This window comes from Lingula anatina, chromosome 6 (assembly GCF_051362555.1).
Source record: "Lingula anatina isolate TDL-2025a chromosome 6, LinAna3.0, whole genome shotgun sequence".
In the NCBI taxonomy this organism is placed as follows: domain Eukaryota; kingdom Metazoa; phylum Brachiopoda; class Lingulata; order Lingulida; family Lingulidae; genus Lingula; species Lingula anatina.
Genome location: NC_141772.1, coordinates 15795221 through 15816792, shown reverse-complemented (window position 1 = coordinate 15816792; position 21572 = coordinate 15795221). Strand labels below are relative to the sequence as shown.

Genomic DNA, 21572 nt, shown 5'->3' with positions numbered 1-21572 from the left:
TAATGAACTTCATTAGATGCAGTGCAGTTGTTTTCACAAATAACTTAACATGTGAGATAGACACTAAAATCTGACATCATTCATCCATCTATATTGACTTTACTCATAGAGACCTGCATCATAACTTACAAGTAGGTGTTATGTCATTCCCAATAAAACCCAATTTAAATACACTAGCAAATACTAGACAATAAACACTTCACTACAGACAAGATGCGTACAATGGGACACACTTGAAAATACCATTGGAAATTACAATAACCATTGTTAAATAGGGCCTCCCAGGCTGCCCCTGCTATAGTTCAGGACCACAGCAAATAATAAGAGAAGAGGGGTGTTCACCTTTTGACCATTGGATCTAAAAAGGGCATTGAATTCCTCTTGTTACATCTCTCCACACTTAAAGAACCATTATTTCTCCTTAATGTCTACTTCACCTATTTTGTTACATCATAGGATGTGCCACAATAAGTGGTGGGCACTGTACTGTTAACTGTAGACCCGTTATATCAAGACGCCATGCAGGCAACGAGATTATAGATGGAAGATATTGCTATTTTTAGCTTGCAATAAAAACTGCTGTCTCTTATTTTGTTAATATTTTATTACTCTCTACTTCAGGGAATATCTGTGTTTAGAGTGGTGAGATTTAGTCTCTTTTTAAAATATATGGCAGATTGCAAATGAATCATTTACTACATGAACAAAATAGCTAACTTGGGAAACATTGGAAGCCAAAACACATTATGGAAACAATAACTATAGGGGCATTATATCTTTGTTAAACTTAATTTCTAATTTGGTCTGAAAACTTTTAAAAATGTCCCAGTTTTTTTTTCCATGAGCACGCCTTTCCGGAGGCAGCACTTTGATATGCCCAGGTGATATCAAGTACATCCTACCGAACAGTTAGAGAGTAACACACCTGTACAGTTAGCCGGCTAACCTATGAATGGCACGCAGGCTATGAAAATAGATCACTTTTTAACCTAAATGCCAAAGGGGTAGACATGCAGACATCTTGAAAAATTCGACGATTGAAATGAGTCTGTTTTCAACTTCCGTTATTTTCAGACACAAATTTAAATCCAAAACTGTTAAAAGTTCCGAGGCAGACTATACCGTGAGGCTAGCTTGTAAGTGCAAACTCAAGTTCAAAACCTACATGGTATGCGGTTTAGTAAGGAAAGACCAAAGCCCTTTTAACACTGAAATATTTGTCAAGCCACAACTCTCAACAAATGTCTGCTACCCTAAAAGGAAGAGATTACGCTCCATTGTCCTCTGCAAACCACAGTGACTCATGAGGTAGACAGTCAAGCTTGAAAAAACTGTTTACTAGTACTTGGTTTGTGTTCTGAATCTTTTCCTCCAGGATGTTCTCATTGTATTTTGTTGGCCATTGTTACATAAATATCAGTAGAACTGGTACAGGTGATATGGGTGGCATTCTCCATAGATTCAACTCGGTGACATGCTTGGAGTCGTTTCTTTTGTTATGAATTATATTTTTGTAGAACAGGCAAAGGTCATATAGGAGTCAAATTTTTTCAGAGGGCTTTTTTTGTACATGTGCATTGTTATAAAAATTGTAAAGGAACATGAAATGTTAGCTGTTGTATACTTTATGAAACTTGGTAGGGATTATCAAAAATACAAGTTGTGTTATAGTGCCTACCTAGTTCTTAAAAAGCTGGGAAAATGTGTGTGACTCCAGTCTTCTGAAGATGAACATATTAGAAGCTTCATTTCAAACTTCATTTTGTTAAACATTCACCAGAATATATTATTTTAAGCAAAATCTGCCTAGCCCCGTAAAGATTGTACATGTAGTTTGTTGTCATATGGAACTTATGAATGAAAATAAGTACTCAGTACTTTGAATATCTATATGTTTTGTAAAACTGTACTAGGTGTTAATTGGTGCTTGGTTGCATAAATATTTATAATATAATCATTGTATTGATTTGTAGTAGTAATTAGTACTCACTGGGATATGATCAAAAATATTTGTATTATTAATGTATCAATGAATTATTTATGAAGGCTATATCTTTGGAAGATTGGCATATCTTAAGTTAGTATTGCTATGCAGACGTGGATAGATTAATTATTTACTGAGGACACTAAAATGCATGTGCTGATTTGGCAGCTGTCAGTGGTAAAATATTAATGAGGAAATTATTCAATGATTGGCAATTTTCTGTATAAGATAACATGGTAAATATCTTGTGTTGCAAAGTTTTTGACTCTGTCAACAGATCAGATGAGACAAGTCTTTTAATGCTCAGATATTATAGAATATATTACAAAAATCATATGGCATCGCCCAGTTTTTACACTTGTATTTACAGTAACCCCTCAGTCAGTTTCAGGTGCCACGCCCTCATAGTTGATCTGCTTGAAGTTATAGTACAGTGCAAGTCTCTGTGCTTAGATATGTGAAGGTGTCAGATTACTTGGGCCCAGGGTTGCACCTGACTTATAAAGTTTAATAATAACAAATCTGTTATTAAAGACACAAGGTCATGCAGTACCATTGAAACTTGAGATCTGTGAATGAAACTTAATATTTTTCATGATGTTTTCGGATCTGTTGTCACGATTGGAACAGTATTTGATGTATTGATTTTGTATCTACATCTGGAAGTCTAACAACTGTAGTAAGGAAGTGACATAAGGTTGCTTCGTAAGAATTAACTGAACTAGTTGTAATGGTATGCAGGTAGAGGAAATCGGGGTTATATTGGCCTTGAGATTATAGCAGTATTTGCCAATGACTTTGAACCAGTTGAAATTGCAGAAATACGGGTACTGGTATATTATGCCTTAGAGTTTCAGTGCTTCATAACATATAGGAATTTGTGAACATGCAAAGTACGAAATTGAAAATTCAATGTGATGGAAGCTTTATCACATCTGGAGGACATTTGCTAGGCTTGAACAAATTTATTTGCACAGTGGTGGAGGTGGTATTAGATATTGGCCTGATACTCATTTATTGGTTAAAACAAGGGTGCCGCTTCTAATGATTAGCAGAGAGCCTGTGTTTCATTATTTTGCAGCCTACAGAAATGCAATGAACAGGTTTCAGAAAGCACCCCCTCCCTCCCCTCCCCTATTGTTTTTCTAGGTCTGGGAATTAGCTGAGTTTAGTGTCTTGCCTGGGAATTCTGTTGCTGTTTTCTTAATTTTCTTCCTGTGATTTATAACCATTTGTTAAAACCTCTCTTAACTTCTTGATGTTTAAAAGATATATATTCCCTATGGGGAACTTTAGGATGTTTTTTGTTTTAACAAAAGACATGTTAAGAGCAAAAACTTAAAATGCTGTTCACACAGTTTAAATCAGGTGTGTGTGTGTGTGCGTGTGTGTGTGTGTGATTAAATACAGTATTGAGGTGAGAGGAAAGAAATAGCAGTTCAAAGATAATCTTCTTATCCCCATCTCAGATCTAAAGATAAATATAATGCACATACCTGAGACAAATTTAGGTGTCCAGGACACCTAAGGAAAGGTGTGCACCTAGGCATGTATGCAAGCTGGCAAATCAAGTTCTGAACATAGGAAGTGTGTGTGTCTTTCTGTGTGTGTGCATGTGTGTGTGTTTGTGTGTGCGTGTGTGTTTGTGTGTGTGTGTGTGCGTGCGTGTGTGCACGCACATACACGTGAGTGTGAGTGAAAGAGAAAAAGAGGGGGGTGGAGTTCTGGGCACACATTGGCTTGCTACACATTTCTGCTCTTGACTCTTTCATTTTGATGAAAGTACCTCAGGTCTTTAACTGTCAACAGCAGATATCCTTAGTTTCATGTTGAATTAGATATCAGGGTAGTTCTGCAAACGTCCTATATTAAGAGCATATGCCCAGTGCCTGTGAATTGAATTTTCATCAATCTCTGTGTATCATCAAATGATTAAGATTGGGGGACCATGTTAAGTGAAAAAATAATCTGTAATGTGCCTCTTGGGATCAATAAATGTTCCCACTGAGTAATAGTATTTGACTCCTCTGACTAATCAAGTTTGAATCCAGTTGATTGAAAAACAGAGATATCAGGCATTTGTGAACATGTTTCAATTTGTCATTACGTCTACTTCTCTCCTCTCTTCGTCTTGGTGCAAGACAAAATCAGTTCACATGTGTGAGTGTTCTCTTTCAAGTGCCCTTGTGGATTGTATTATTCAGTGCAATGCTGCGGATGTTGACTTATTATGCAAGGGAAATTAAGGATATTTGTGCAAGGTTTTATTTTTAGGGCAGTGTTGGGTTAAGCTGATACTGAACGCAGGGGGATTATATTAGAGGTTCTCTGATAAACTTGGATTTACAGCTCTGGGTTCTCCGCAGTTCATGTTGAATATTTGCCAGTGGCTGAAAAGTAACTGTTTAATTAGCTGTAGACAATGGAAACCATCTAATTTTTGTTGCTCGTACACCATTGTAATTTGGACCAGGAAATTTACGTCAGCTGAGAAACCTGTATTAACCATTTGGCCCTATTAGCAGGAAAATGAATGTTGACTAGCATGAGCACAAAAGTAATTTTACAATAAAATGGTAGGGTAATTGTAATTTCTAATATATTGCTGAATTTAGATACAGTACAAATGCCTCTCATGTGTTTACTGTTAGTTACTGGCAACACACACCTGGTGGCTTATATCATTATCATACCTGGCTTTTCCTTCTCCTCCAGGTAGATTCACTCACCTGAGGAACTTGTAGAAAGGAAGAGTTCTTAAGTTATTTATAAATTATGGAGAGAGAGGATATTTAAATGGTACCTCAGATTCTACTCTGATGAAGGATTTTGTTTTTGGATTTGGTAGAAGGGATTGCTTGTCTTGTCAAGTGGGAAGTGAAGATTTTTATCAGGGAGAAAATGTTTAGCAAAAGTATTTGGAAAACTAAATGCTTTGGTGAATAAGAGCAAATATAATCCATTGGGAATAAATATTTATTATAATTGAATATATGTGATATAAATTTGATAAAGGGTCGGATATGTGCCATGCTTTCCACTTATCAACCTGACTTTGGTTTTGAAGTCTTCTTTCATCTCCTGTGGTTACACAATATATGCTTTCCATTCTGTTGATTCCACTTGTATGGACCACATTATGCAATTCTTCTACACATAAAGCAGTCATGAAAAAGCCATGCACTGGGTATTTTATTCAGGCGCGGTGTCATAAGCTGTGCTTAGTGAAGTTCATAAAGCGACGGTGAACTCAACTGAGACTTGTTGGGCATGCATGCATGGGTAACAGGGGCAGCCATTGGGAATTTTTGCATGGAAATAAATAAGAAATATGTCCCATCATCATTATCATCATCATCATTTAGAGCCTATAGTGTTCCACTGTTGGACAAAGGCCTCAGCATGCTTTTTCCATTGTTTCCTATCCTGAGCCTCAGATTTCCAGTTTGGCCAAGGTTTCTTCTTCCAAGACTTCCAGTAGTCATCTAATTCATCCCTCCATCGTTTGACCGGCCTTCCTCTTTTTCTTTGTCCATCCAGCATGAAACTACCAACAAATATGTCCCATACAGATCACTATTTTGTCTTTTGCACTTTTTTTTTGCTAGCTAGGAATGTGAAGTGGTGATTTGACACTCTGTGTGAGCAATTGTTTAAAATGCAAGTCATAAACGGGATCAGTTTTCAACCTGTTTTTAGTTCATTTAAGTCTAACTTGCATTGAATGTATTTGTACCAGGCTGATTTCACAGCATCAGGTCGAATCATCAAATCTGGACTGACTGCAATTAACTTTAATTTTTAATCAAGACAAAACACGTTCTCTGATCAGTACATGTATATCAGAGAAGTTTTCATAAATTAGTATACCACACATCATTTAGATGTAAAAACCAGATCACAGGCAGTTTAAGTTAGGACTTGTGTGAACAAGGCTTCAGTCTAGAGTGGTAGTTCACATACGTAGGGTACGATGCACATGTGGGATACCTGGCAACAGTCTGGGAACTAGCAAAGTTTAAATTAGTACTTGTGTGAACAGGGCATCAGTCTGGAGTGGTAGTTCATTTGTGTAGGACACTCTGCACATGTGGGATGCCTGGTAACACTCTGTGGGCTAGCAAAGTTTAAATTAGGACTTATGTGAACACAGCTTCAGTCTAGAGTGGTAGTTCACTAATGTAGAGTACTCTGCACATATGGGATGCCTGGTAACACTCTGGGGCTAGGCGAACCCTGGTTTACAGTTTCAGAATGTGGCAGCTAATTTCCCGAGTTAGTCATTTGTAAGTGTACATTATGGAAAAAAATGTAATATATCCTCAGACATTTGTGGACATATTTCAAACCTATTCTCAGTTTAAATACTCTATAACTCTCAATAAAAACCAGGGATATATGTATTGTCTGAATAATGATATAATGATGATGGATAAGGAGGTACATGTGTGTGTGTGTGTGTGTGCATGCGTGCGTGTGTGCGTGTGAGAGAGAGAGAGAGAGAGAGAGGTGGCTTTGCTGCACTTTCGCAGGTCGCACGGCTTTCATCTTTTTGGTCTTAACCAGAATGAATCAAATAATGAAAACTTAAAGCAACACATCTTAGTGACACATGCATCTCTAGCAGTGAAGTGATATTTGTGCTACAGGTGCTCTCTGGAAATGATGGAGTGTGACAGGAATATGTATCTTCATGTGATGAATTGAGTCTGTAGGAGGCAAGCACTCCTCTAGACTATGTATTTATTTATACTGTGTCATAATAAATAATCATACCCAGACATACTCACAAAAACAGATACCTGTATGCTTAGGCATGCTCGTATGCATTTCCATATGTGCATATGCGTGGGTATGTGCATATTTGCATCATGATTTATATACTTGCATGTCACTGGAAAAGAAAATGTGTGCATGGGCAAGCGTGCACACATACATGCACTCACATTCATGTGCACATGTGCACACACAGAATCAGATATATGCACAAGATTGTATGCATACACAGAAGCATGTAATACCACAAGCAGAATAGTGCTGGTTGGTTTGGTTCTGCAATTATCCTTTTGAGAGTGAATAATTTAATAGTATGACATATGTGACTAAGAATTTGTGTGGTAAAGTTGCATTCTGTGAAATCCCCTCAAATATCTGTTAAATAGTTTTATCCCTGGTTGTTAGTGGAGCTTTTGGTTCTAAAAAACATGAAATTCTAATCAAAATAGGTCATTGTTTTGCCTGTAAATTAGTCACGAATTGCATATTTACATATTAAATTTTTTATGTTATTGAACATACTCTGATAAAATCTTGCTAATACAAATGTCATATTGCTTGAGTTAAGTTTACCGTATCAGTATGTCTGTATGAAAGAAATCTGTGTCAGTTTGTGTTCATAAGTGTAACAGGTTTTCTAAATTATAGCAGTTGTTATTAATTCAAGTTTGCATTAAGGGTCATATTGATAAAGTCCTATATTATCATCTATGACTGAGGTGTCTTTAACAGTCATATAGTATACTACCCTTATCTCATGGTGCTGAAAAATTTATAAATTCATAATTTCTGCATCAGCAGTTAATCATCAGAAATATAATAATTTCCATCTAGCTAGCTTTGATAGAAAATTTATGCTCAAATAAATGGTGTCATAATTTCATCATCAGTAGTTTAGTTCAATAGCTGCGAAAGAAGTTTCTGTGAAACCAAATGCAATAAATCTGAGCTTCAAACATGATGCAAGGAAATTAAAATGCCAGCATGCATGTGAATTGAAGTACATGTAATATTGAATGACAGTTTTAAACTTACTGATGATGATTGAATAACCCAAATTGTATAGCTGTGAATTGTGATATTTTGTAGCATGCCATTTCAAACTGGTGTCACATCGTGTATTATCATTCTTCCTCAAGCATTTTTATACTATAATTAATAATATTAAGACATATATTACATAATAAACCAATGCAACTCTTAAAATTAATTTTGGAATCAAACATGACAAAATGCTTAGTGAAGGTGTGTGTGTGTGTGTGTGTGTGTGTGTGTATGTGTGTGTGTGTGTGTTGGGGGGGGAGGGGGTATTAAAAAGGGATTTAGGGGTGGGACCTTCATGAAGAAAATATTATTGAATAGCCTTTAAGTCAGTTTTTTTTTGTTAAAGTTGCTTGCATATTTGACCTATACCCCCTGACCTTTAGTTGATGTATTCCTTGAGCCCTTGCAAACAGGAGTGAAAGAAAGTTGCTCTTGTTTTTTTCTCTTCTGAACAAAACCGATGACCTTTATGCAGTGATGTAAACTTCACACGGGACCTGACAAAGCTGTGATTTACTTGTGGGAATTTTTAACAATATACAGCAGCAGTTTAAGCTTAAGGCATTAGACCAGAAGATTTGGCATCTGAAAGTTAACAAATTTATATTTTTCTAAGTTCCAATTCTAATAGTTTTTACTAGAGGATTTTTAGGGGCTTTAGTTTTGTAGATAGGTAAAGTAGGCTGAAAAATTTAAACTCGTACTGTAATAATTCATGTCTTTTGTGCAACATGTTATTGTTCTGGTTCTTCTCTACTACTGTTACACTGGTACTACATAAATTCCAAGCAAGAACGTGCTTTAGCAGCTCTACAGCAACTCTCTGTTCATTTCCTCAAGTATTTTCCTTTACATAATAACTGCATTCTAACCCAGGCTGCTTTGATATATGGGAAGTTATCAATTGATATGCCTCAGCAGTTCTGTACCACAGAGTTATGCAAAGCTGGCTGCTTATAAAGCAGAGATATATTCCCAAAAGAATGTTTGGAGATGCTGTGCTCTCATCTTGGGCATGTTGATTGCATTAGATCGTACTGAGTCCTCAGTACTAATATGTAGTTAAGCAATCAACTTACATTTCTGAGATGGTCCTGAATCAGTTTGATATGCTTTTACAGCATATTGATTGCATTAAATCATAATGGCTCCACAGCAAGTAGTGCAGCAATCAACCTAAGTAACAAAGACACAGGGTACTGGAGTTTGCCTGCAGAGAGGCCATGATTATATAAGTGGTAGTCTGTTCACAAGAATTAAACAAGGATTTAAATAGACCAGTTTACAGCTGGTGCTTTTGCTTCTCCCACTGAATTCTCCTTATTACTTTGCTTCTGTACACACAGCAAAGTTACAGTCACTGAATTCCTACAGTGGGCTTCCAGTGAACAAATACACTGCTAGTGACCCTGGCTATTGTGAGCCATAATAGGAAGTCAGGTGGCATAATATTGCCCTTCCAGCAGGGGAGGTGTGGTATGAAGGATACAATAATAAAGGTGCAAACATTGCTGGCTATTGATACCTATATATACTGAGTATGGATATATGTGACTGATTGGTATTTGCTTGCTTGATATCATTCAGGCGTACTTTAAGCTTGTATCTGATGCACTTTTTTTATGACCATATGCAGTGTATGAAATGGCCGCCAGCCCGCCAGCCCGAGGCTGGTAACTTTCAGGCCGGGCGGGTAAGATTTACAAATTACCCGCCCGACGGGCTGGCTATTTTTACAGCCTATTTTCACCTTTTATTTTGTCTATGTTCACAAGCGATTTCAGCAAAATATCAAATCAACTAACTGTTTACACCCACTTTCAATGTATTTGGCCATACTTGTTGCAACACAGAAAAGCCAAAATTATGATCAAATGATATCACGAAATCGGAATAAAAGTTATGAATAAATTATTGAAGAAGAAATGAGACAGCCTGCAAGGTGAACATAAACTGAATTGACTACTCCCCCTCCCCCACCCGCTAGAGGGCCCTGAGATTTTTTGGTATTTTAGATGGTGAATGGTGCCATTTTGTATGGTTCAGCTAGTAAAAAGTCTTATTTCAAGAGGTGAGTTTTTTTTTTTTTTTTTTTTGCAGAAATTGAAAGGGGGGGGGGGGGCGTTAGGACCCCCCCTCTAAATCCAACACTGACAAGGTATCATTCAGTAAAAATTCCAACCAATTTCTAAATGTCCACGCATAAGGCATGATATTGCCCTTTCATTTCCAAATTACTCTCCCAAGAATGAATTCTAGACCCCCTCAGCATACCTCTCTTAACTCTAGTGGTTATCATAAGTAGGGCAGGTAACTACATGGCCGGGCTGGTAACTTTTCAGAGTTACCTGCCCGGCGGTCTGGCTAGTAATTTCCTTGAATTTCATACACTGCCATATGTAATGTTTTTGTAACTGAATTTTTGTTTGCTTGTGGATAATGACCAAGTACAGTCTATGTATTATATTTTGTGGACAACTTTTCACAAGTTTTTTTTTTTTTTTAATTTAATTTTTTTTTGTAAAATTTCATACTGTCAGAAATAATAAATAGTTATTTCCTTTTTCTTCCTTCTGGCTATATAAAACATGGTATATGTCGGCTTTAATCCTTACTTAAACAGTTCCACATTGGCTAACTGTCTTATTTAGTGCACACCTGACTGTACAGGTGAGGTGTTAAAATTCTTGTTCTGCTAGACAGAGTTCTAAATACATGTGGTAATAGCAGACACAGACATCTCTGCTATCAATCCAAAATGTCAACATCCACATGGATTAACCTGAATGCATGTACTGGACATTTTGGAAAAAGATCATGCTTTTTTTTCTTCCGGCTGAGCAAATAGTTCTATTTGCCCCCCTACACCTGAATGGAGCTGTGCACACACATTTCTATGTGGAAGTGAGATTGAGGATGAAAACCTCTGTTGCAGGGTATCAGTTTCTAGTTAAAACATGGTAGCCTGGCCCATGCTATAAAACATCTATACCTTACTTTTGAACCTGTATCTTCGTAAATTAATAAAGAATATTGTAAGTCAATATGAAATAAACGATTCTGTATTTATTGGCACAGAATTAAAGTCCATATGGTACCATTTTTCACCTGTATCCACATGGTTTGAGCAAGCAAAGACAGGTATCAGATATAAATTGTTCTCAGGTAGTACTTTTAAGTTAAAAGAATTAACCTTTACTCTTCTAAGGTAAGGGTGTATCTGTATATGATTCCTTGACAAGAACTATGTTGGAATCAAGATTGAAACAAATTGCACCCTTATCTGTTCCAGATACATAGGGCAAACAGAGGTTTTAGCATTGGATGTACCCAGTGCTTCATTACATCTTTCTTTATTTCACCTGTATTTAATCCTGAGGAAGGAAAGACCTAGCTTAGTGTTAGAAACCTTAGGTCAAAACCAAGTTAACAGAGAAATTTGATCCACATTTATTCCATTACTAGTATGTGCTGCGATGAATGTGTGAGTACAAGAGTTTTGGTCTTGTTCAGGTGAAATCCCAGCAGTCTTATTGATCAAGGTTTAAATGCAGGCAGTCTTATAAAATTAATGTATCTCTCGTGAATGAAAACAAACCTCTTTGCATGCAACTGTATAAAGTTTTAAAACCAACATTCTCACCAGGCTTAAACTTATGTATAATAACAATCTCTCTTTTGTATGTATATTGACTTTGATATAAAGTATAAAGGCGTTGTCTGGCTACAGGATTGCTACAGGATTGCTACAGGACCAAAATCCAAACCTGTCAACTTTAGTACGTCTCGAGTACAAGCATAAATCCTTATTGTTACCAGTATATGACCAGCAAAGGATTGCTTTCAGAGAAACGCCTTACTTTCGAACTCTGAAACTCCATGTACGTTTTCTTTTCTGAAGAAATTTGAGCTTTGCTTCTTATATGAGTGTTTCTACTGGTTATAGACCCAGCCCACCTTATCAAAGTCTAAAGCAATCAAGGAGGTATGCCTTGATGCCATAATTTCTGTAAATCTACTGAGCTCTGGAAATAACCTTCAAGTTTCTTGGTAAAGTGCATGTTTTGTAGGCAGACTAAGATATTCTGGGCATGCTAATTTCTTCTGCATATACTGGAAGAGGCTGATACAGCATGGCAAATGTGTATTTTGCATCAGAATACCGAAGTAATGAGCATTTTGACTAGATTTATGACAGGAAGGGTCACTTTGCCCAACAGCAGGAGAATTCATGCATGGTTTGCATATAACTATGCAAGTGGAAGCTGTTTTTTTGCAGACACCTTTAAGTTATGCATATTTTTAATATTCATTTCAGTAATTGCTATTTGGTTCATAGGTTTGATAAGCAAGAGATGCTGTGCAGAAAAGTTAAAAATATACCTTAGTGGGCAGATAAAGTGATATAGATGTGCTAGAGGCATGCATATTTTTGTGCAATATTGTAGGTGTTTGTATGGCAAATGTACTAGTATATATTTGTATTCATAAATCTTCTGTTAATTATTGTAACAGTAAATACCAAATAGTAAAAATTAACTTATAAACAAGAAAGGATGAGGGTTTGAAAGAAGAAGAAAAAAGAAATGCTAACTGCTTGATTTGGTTGGTGGTTGTTACCTGTACTGTTAAATAAGACTTAGTTTTAATGGGGTTTCTACCTGCCTGGTCCCTCCCACGCTGACATGTGTGGAAGATTTTAAACTTTGGCTCACACCTGAACTTTGAACACCTGAAGTCTGAAGAATTGCTACAGACCTGAAAAAAATATTGGAGTTTCCTTTCCACTTTGAGAAATTGAGCAGCATGTGTTTTTTTCTATATTACTTAGTATTGCTGGGGTATCTTAAAAGTAGTGAACATAATTCCTACACACCCTGTATTGAATTTAGTAAAATGGTGAGGGGTCAAATTGGTTATAATCCTTTGATCCATATGTAAGCAGAATCGTATCAGGACTCAGATAAATTTAATATTACTGTTGTGCTCTTTCTGTCCTCACATAGCTTAGGCACACACACATGCATGCACACATGCACGCACCCACACACTAACTCACACTCTCTCTCTTTCATTCTGAATACTTTACCAGAGTACAACCCAATGCCTCTGGACAAAATTCATTACTTGATAATAGAACACATGTTACCTGTAGATTACCTGAACAGACCAGCACAGGTGGGCCCAGTCCGTAGTTACATCAGGAACAAAATAGGTGCTCACAGGTAACACCTCAGGTAATTCTAGTACCTAAAATCCTTTTTGATGTTAATCTATCTGGATGGAGTGTAGCCACTGGGAGCCTTGGGGTATACTTAGCCATGACTGAAGATCAATGTTTGGAATGCTAATAGGGTTTCATAATCAAGTTCCTAGGAAAAAACAGGTGCTGGGTGCAGACTTTGGGTGTGTTTACATCAGGACTAGCTTAGATGGGATAAAAGTTAAACTGAGTAGTGCATATGGAAGATTACTATTGCTTATGGTTTGATGGTGGCTTTATGTCATTTGATGCCAGCTATTGGTCTTAGGCTATGTTAGGTGCATATTAGTTCTGGTGTGAACAGGCCTTACTTTCCAATTTCGGAAAAATTATGTATAGTAAGGTCATCATTTGGTTGTATTGTTCTGTAAATAAATGACAGATGCATTAATAAATTAGTCAATTTTTTTGGTGTGGCAAATTAGAACTCTTAAAAACGTGGGTATTTAAATGCATTCAGAATATATATATCTGCCTTCTGGAAATGGTCCCAAAACAATTTGGTTAAGGAACAGGACTGCTGTTTTATGAGTATTCTGAGAACGCATGCATGAGTAAGAGTGAGGATGTTGCCAGCATTTGAGAAGAAGCAATACTAGTATATACAATTATATACCTGTCTGGCTGATAAAATAAGCTACCAGTGGTAGAGAAAGCAGAAATATATGTCTATCTGGCTGAGATGAAAACACTCCAAGAGAGAGCTTATCTCAACATATGACATAACACACTTGTCTGGAATGTTAATAAAGGTTGTGTCAGCATTGAGGAAGTGGGTTGAACCAAAACTGTGTATCAGGTGTAGGAAGGAAAAGAGTCTGCTTATGTTGATAAGTCATTAATACTGCCATACATGGTGATCAAGGTGCACGTGTGTTTGTAGAGGTGTGATAATCCCTGGTGTGATGGTGGTGGTGAGGAAACAGTTGTTGGTCAGGAAGTCTCAAGATTGAGATAAGACGAGTTTGTGGGAAGTGATTTTCTGTGATATTGATCATTCATGTGTTATGTTGACCCAAACAGGTGCAAAAATGATGTTATTTTATAGGATTGAATATTAAGATTATATGGCTGGAAGTCACTGTGTGGTTGTGGATGGTATGTTATTAAAAACAGCATGTTTATTTTGTGACATCTTTCCTTCTCCTGTGTCGTGCATAAAGCACAGTTATTTCCCTGATCCACCGTGATATAATATCTCCACTGTGCTATAACTGCATTGTGGCTTGCATGATCTTGGAATATAACTGTGCTGTGATGGTGTTGTGTAACTTGAAGCTACTAGGTCGCAGTGACCTGTGAGGAAGAATGAGTATTTGTTTACATAAAAAATAATTTAATTTGAAAAAAAAAAAACAAAACAAGAAAATATATAGATAAATAAATGAATAGGTGAATTAATAAATTAATTAACAAACAAAAAATAAACAAACAAACAAGCTAACAAAAATAAATAAATAAATAAATAAATAAACTCTACATTGATCCCCATAGCACCATAGCACAGTGCATGATTTAAAATCAGCCAAACAATCCCCGTTGCATCATATCATCTCCGCACACGCACACAGCCTGCGTGTAGACTACCAGATAACACTGGAATGCCACGACATGACACTTGCTGTCCTACAGATAACCCAGCTTACTACAAGGAGCCCACTCCCATCAAGGGGTTAATAATTAGCCTACTTAGCTGCTCTTCAGCTTGATATAACAGTACTGTGAACAGATACAAGGCCTTGAAACAATGTAGGATGATTATTATCAGGGTGGTGGTTTTTAGTTGTAGTAAAGTTTGACTGCAGTAGATAATGTTGCTGTTCTAAAATGGCTTGACCCTTCTGTGTCAAGATTTCTCTTTTAAGTGACATTAGCTGAAATGAGATAATGATTGAGATATGGCTGTGATACATTGTTAGAGGCTGTCAGGAAGTGATGATATCAGTTTTGTCGTCGGGTGTTGGTTTAATGACTATGTTAATATGTAATGTATCATATGTGTATGATAAAATTGGAGTAAGTTAGATAAACGCTTTATTGGATATATGAGTTCCCCCTTGAACATGAATGTGATATGCCTCAGGAGTGCTACTGACAGCTAGTGTTTGTGAATGACTGGATTTGAATGGATCTTTGTTAGTATGTCCCATAGTATATGTGTGAAAGGTAGAATATTGGCATCCAAGGTTGACCAAGCTGTGAAAATTGATGATAATAATGATTTTAATAATCCAAAGATTTTAAAGAAATTTTAGACATTTATTGAACTAAATTAGAATTTTGTTCTGCTGAAATAAGTAAAACTTTGTTAAGAAGTGAATCTGATTGAAGTTTTAGCATATCTTTACCGTTACAACTTCTAGGGGCCTATCTTGTCTTTTCTGGCCATAGAGGGCAGCACTCCAGACATCCCCCAGCTATTAACTCATTGATCCTAATCTCATTACCAAAACTAAATTAGAATTTTGTTCTGCTGAAATAAGTAAAACTTTGTTAAGAAGTGAATCTGATTGAAGTTTTAGCATATCTTTACCGTTACAACTTCTAGGGGCCTATCTTGTCTTTTCTGGCCATAGAGGGCAGCACTCCAGACATCCCCCAGCTATTAACTCATTGATCCTAATCTCATTACCAAAACCAGTCACCTGTGTACTATGTAAACACCACACGTGTGTCTGCAGCATACATGGCTATAATGCAGCCACAGGAAAGGTCACTGGGTCAGACTCACTCCTGGACAGTGCACACTGACCAATATGTCATACTGACCGCAATGCCATGCTGACTGACCCCGTACTGACCACTAAATGAATGGTCAGTGTGGATCTGTTTATGTGTAGGCTGTGGTATTGGCAAAGGCAGGGTGGTTAAAAAGCAGTTGTTAACCTGACCTGGGTTCAATAATACCATATGTAAAATTTGTTGAATTGTAATTGTAAATGAAACCTTTCTGACTGTTGAATTGTAGTAAGCAAAAAAAAATAAATAAATAAAATAAAAACAAGAAATAAAAAACTAAAAGAAATTAACTTTGTGAAGTAGAAAACTTAACTTTTCCCCTCCCCCCTCTTTCTTACAAACCACCAAATGACTATCATATCATTTGTTTTTTATTTCATGGATAGAAATTATTACTTGGGAATCATTATGAAAAACATCTGAATTGAAAATATTGGCTGGAGTAAAGGATGTTGACAGATTGCATATTATCCTTACTTTCTCCTCCTGGGAATGTTAAGAAAAAAAAAACATAGAAAACAAGCCCCTTCATCTTTGGTTGAAGACATGGCATCACTTGCCAAGCTACATTATGTGTATACTATCCTGGGCATGTGTTAGTGTTTCAACCTGGTTGTTTTCTTCCAAGGTCAGGCATACTTCAGAAAATTAAATAAAAAGTCGGAGTGTCACAGTGTTATCTGCACTCTTCTTGCCTTGAATTTAGTTTGTAAAGAGAATTTGTTTAGATAAATCACAAATATTTAAAGTATTCTGATAAGCACAGCATCATCAATGAGTTCGCCCCCTTGCAACCCTTTCACCTTTGTACAGTTATGAATGCAGTATCTTAGATTTATTCACTCTGTCTGTTTATCAACCTATATTTATTTTTTTCTGTGCCAGTTGATTTCACCTTGGCATATGGAGTGACCTCTTGTGGTAGAAAAAGACACTGTTCTCAAACTAATGCAAATTATGTTTGATTGAAAATTTTAGTGAAAAAAAATGACTTTTTATTTTTACTGTAGCTAAATCTATCTCAAAATAGCAAAGACTACAATACACAATTTTTCCATTTTTTTTTCATACAAAGAGATTTATGTTCAATAACTGAATTATATCCTAAACCAAACTTCAATAATTTTATGAATTATAAATACTATCTACACAGACAGGATGGAAGCAATGAAAACCGTTTTATATCACTGTTACACTGTGTAGATACAGTATAGAATAGGAGAAGTGTTCTATTTGAGATGCATTCGCCCCATGAATACTGATTATGCCTCTATATATTTTATGCACACAGACTTTTTTTGTGTTCGTTTGTTTGAGGTTAAAGTGAAATATTTTGTCATCATATTAAGTTTTATTTGCACTATATCTTGTGAAGGACCTCTTGCCATCCCTCTTCAACCTGAATTTTATATTACTGCCTTTAAGATAATTCTGAGATTTTGTGGTGAAATGCATACTTATTTTTGGAGTATTATACTAAATATTGTGCTAGTTCTAAATGGATAGAGGTGACTGATTTATAGTGTGTTTTTGTTGTTAAATGGCAAAGCTGACTGGTAGAACAGTCATTAAACTTGTTTACTTGTAGATTCTCCATCTATCTGGATAAGGAACTGGCTTCCAATGCTTTGGATAAAAAAGAATCGTGAAATGTAGTCTAGGTTACTGATAATGTAATCCTTACTTAGGTGGCATTTTTCATGAAAAAAAAAAATGGTTAGGCGTGAATCCAATACTACTTTTCATTTAGTACCTTGCAAGTGGGAGTTGAAGAAATCTAAGTTGATTCCAAAGAGTAATTGTGCTTAGTATTTGAATTGATGACAAGCAGTGGGGTAGATAAAAAATGATTCATTAGGTATCAGCACCAATTGATTTTCGACATGTCTCCCAGCTAGACTTCAGTTAAGGTAGAAACTGGGTGTTACAAAGATTCCCCGAGTGCTGAGTGGTTTCTCGTGTTATGAGGATGGGACTTCATTGTGAAATATATACGCTATCATTTCCTATCAGACAGGCTCTTTTCAATAAAATAAATACTTTAAATAGTGAAGGGGTTTCTAAATACTATCATGTGGGGATTGAAAATGCAACAATAATTGAAGTTGGCATTTTTACAGTGTAATTAAAAGTGTACATACTTTCTGCTTGAAAATCTTGCAGCATTCCAGCCCTTGTTGAATTTTTTAAAAAATATTTATTTGTAATATCTTTTGATTGTATCTATTGAACGTAGATGAATACACATGCATGTCCGCATGCACACACACAAACATACACACACACACACACAAGTGCAATTTCAAAGATATTTTTTTATCTTCAAACATAAAATCATGTAGAAATTTTCACAAACATCCACCTTACTTAATATGTTGTATCTGGTGTTGCAGACAGTACAGATATTGTGGACAAGAAGCTGAAGCTGATCCTGGGTTTGATATGGACCCTCATTCTCCACTACTCTATCTCCATGCCCATGTGGGAGGGCGACGAGCCAGATGAGGATCGAAAGAAGAGAGGAAAGGAAGGTGAGTGCCCCAGTCTGAAGAGACGTCATATATATATATAAGTCATATATCACATTGTTTTTATTTACCATTTCATTTTTATCATCATTGAGATAGGTTCAAAAAAGGGGAAGCATGGAATACAAGGATCCCAATTTATGATTGGAACAGTTTAATTATCTAAAATGATTTTATGGAGGGAATTAACTTTATTGTTTGTGCAGAGGATACCAGAGAAATTGTGATTTTGTTATTTGTTATGCTTCACTGTTTTTTTTTTTTTCTAAATTGATTATGAGACAGTTTCAAATATACTCTTGTTGTAATATAAGACACTTAAGTGAAGAAGGAAATGAATAGTATATTGATTATTAAGGCCACATCCTTGTTAACTTGTTTGAATGGCTTATTAAAGCTTAAAGGGAACTGTAAAGTGTTTGCCGAGTTAAGTAGCTGCTGTTAAGATGTTGATTGAATCCTTAACCTCAAAATGCATGTCAAGTTGCTTATATACTGACATGAGATTTGACTTGAATTTTCTGTGAAATGGTTCATTGTTGATTGGCATTTCAGTTGCAGACAGGCATGTGTTGAAATTCATTGCATTCTTTTGAGTAATTGGGGAAATTATTGTCCTGAATGCAGACTGTATTTAGTGTTTGGTAATGATGGTTGATTTTATTTTTTATGAATGATGTTGATTTTTTCTTGTTAGTTTTCTCTTGTTAGCTGATAATTGACAAATTTTGCCCCATCCCACTCTCTGAAAAAAATATCTTGGATAAAAACAGCATCTTTTTAGTCACTTGGTACATCTGAAACTAGTTACGACTGTAGCTTTCAAAGTAAATGGCTAAATTGTAAAAAAAGATAATAATAATATCAGAGTGAGCTCAGTGGACACTTTTGTTTTCCCAAAGTTCATGCTGCATTTGTTTTAACCCGCTTGTATCAATTTGTTTTCTCCCATGCATGTAGAAAAGGACGGAGGAGGAGGTAAGAGTCTGCTAAACAGAGGCAATAGTACCTATGTAAATATTATATATTTAATAAACTTACATAAGCACAATGGAATTATTTCTAAATTGTATGATGTAGTTTGGTTTTATGCTTCTTAGAAATGATAGTGTGTTACTGCTGCATAGAACTTAAAAATGATAGTGCACTGATGTCACGTCAATAATATTTCCCTATGTATTTTGCTTTTAACAGTGTTTTACTCAGTTATCTACAATTGCTGTTGTGAAAAGTACTTTTTCAAAAAAATGAAACCTAAAAAAATTACAAACTTTTTAAAATTTATTATTTATACTAATGAATGGAAGTGGTAATCCACTTTAATATTCATCTTTTTCTTGAAAGAAACTAACAGTTAATCTTTAAGTGTGATCCTGTTTTTCACCTTGTAGCACCTTCCTTTTCTCACATCTAAAATTCATGAATTTAACATAACTGAATTCATTTTTCTTTAATTTTCTCAGTTTTGGTATATCTCTAATTACTATTTTAATTAATAATTTTAATATTAAAATATTACAAACAAATTAAGAAATAATGTATCTAGCCAAGTAGCTATAGTAAATAGCATGCATTATTAAGCTTCTCGTGTACAGCATTATAAAATGTAGACTAAGTAATAGAGACTAGATGTAGCAGATTTGCTTGCAATTGATATATTGGTATTGGCATGATTGATTGTATGACAAGAAAGTTAACTCACAGGTCATGTTGCAAGCATAATTTGCTAGGCACTTTCATTTTCAATTTGCTTTTCATTTGGTTTCTGAAGATTGGCTAATTTAGTTGTGTTTGGTGCATTCAGCTACAATAGTCAAGCGGAGTTCTTAGAGTATTCTTAAACTTAGCATGTAGTTTTCTCCTGATCTCTAAAAATCTTATTTTATAAATTTCCTTTTATCTTATCACTATTTCCACTTTAAGTTTATGACTTTTGAATTGTTAAGCTTATTCTTTATATTTCTACTAATGTTTAGCTGTTATTGTGTTACCCACTTATCTTTCGGTATGACGTGTTCACTGTCCTTGAAATATTTTCTGCACTTTGCACACTGTCTCTTTTGTGTTGTTGACACATGTACACCTATAATATATATATATACAGGGGTTGTGTTTTAAAGGTTTGTAACTTGCTTGTAAAGATATATGCTTAAAAGTTGAAATTTTCATTTGAGATTTACTTGAAAAGTATGACACAGCACAGGAGCAATTACAAACCTTTGAAAATTTAGCCCCATCACATATATTAATATGTCACTGAAGCTGTTACCACATGGTTTTAAACAAAACTTTTGTGCTATATTCAGGCCCAACACCCAAACAGCGTTTGCTCGGCTGGATTCAAGGAAAAGTTCCAGATTTGCCAATCAGTAATTTTACCAGTGACTGGAATGATGGCCGCGCTATTGGCGCTCTGGTGGACGCTATGGGACCAGGTTGGTGCTCTTCAGCAGTGGAGGTTGTAAAGATTGCCCTGTTGAAAGAATTCAACAGATTTACGTTTATGTGTTATGAAGAGGAAAGGATATCAAATGTGCCCTCATCATAACAAATCAAGCGTATAATTGATACTCTTCAACTATGGAGGTTATAATCATTGCTCTGTTCACATAATATAAATAATACATGTGTGGTGTGTGCTGTCAAGAGTAAAGATTTATGTTAAATTATGTGTGATATATTGGTAATGTTATGACATACAAAAGTAGGGATATATTATGCTTGACAAAAAGCTGAGTGACCACAGGAATGAGCCAATTATCAAATGACTTAATCTTTCAAACTCAGAACATATACAAAATATCCCATATGCCATTACAAAAGTATCTGCATAAAGTCTGAAAAGACATCTTGAAGAGATTAAAGTTAAATGAGTGTAGAGCAAAAAAAAAGTAAATAAATAAAAATAAAATCAAAAATGCGACATGTTTATTAGAGGGGAATATAGAAGACGGTACATATCACATATAAACACAGCTAATTTCCCTGCAGCATAAACACAGTATCACATCTAGCATTATGTATTGTATAATATAAGGTATTCTCCAACACACTGGCTCACCTAACACAATGACTTGATGCATATTTCAGGTCTGTGCCCAGACTGGGAAGACTGGAACCCCAAAAATGCTGTGGAGAATGCCAAAGAGGCCATGGAAGCTGCAGAGAAATATCTTGGAGTGCCACAGGTGAGATATATATTGCATTACCCCCTTTCTTCCCCCCCCCCCCCCTCCCC

General features: G+C 35.8%; 1 protein-coding gene across 19 annotated transcripts in view; it reads left to right on the top strand.

Annotated features, from left to right (window-relative positions):
- LOC106172234 (filamin-A) overlaps positions 1–21572 on the top strand; it is a 120970-nt gene that overhangs the window by 13300 nt on the left and 86098 nt on the right. For 16 of the 19 annotated variants that reach the window (XM_087015910.1, XM_087015909.1, XM_087015907.1 and 13 more), the window contains exons 3-6: positions 18200–18337; positions 19295–19312; positions 20641–20769; positions 21425–21522. In XM_087015910.1, the coding sequence (XP_086872036.1) occupies positions 18200–18337; positions 19295–19312; positions 20641–20769; positions 21425–21522 (383 nt within the window). The remainder of the gene's footprint in view (positions 1–18199; positions 18338–19294; positions 19313–20640; positions 20770–21424; positions 21523–21572) is intronic. The other 3 variants (XM_087015926.1, XM_087015914.1, XM_087015927.1) reach the window with 1 other exon arrangement.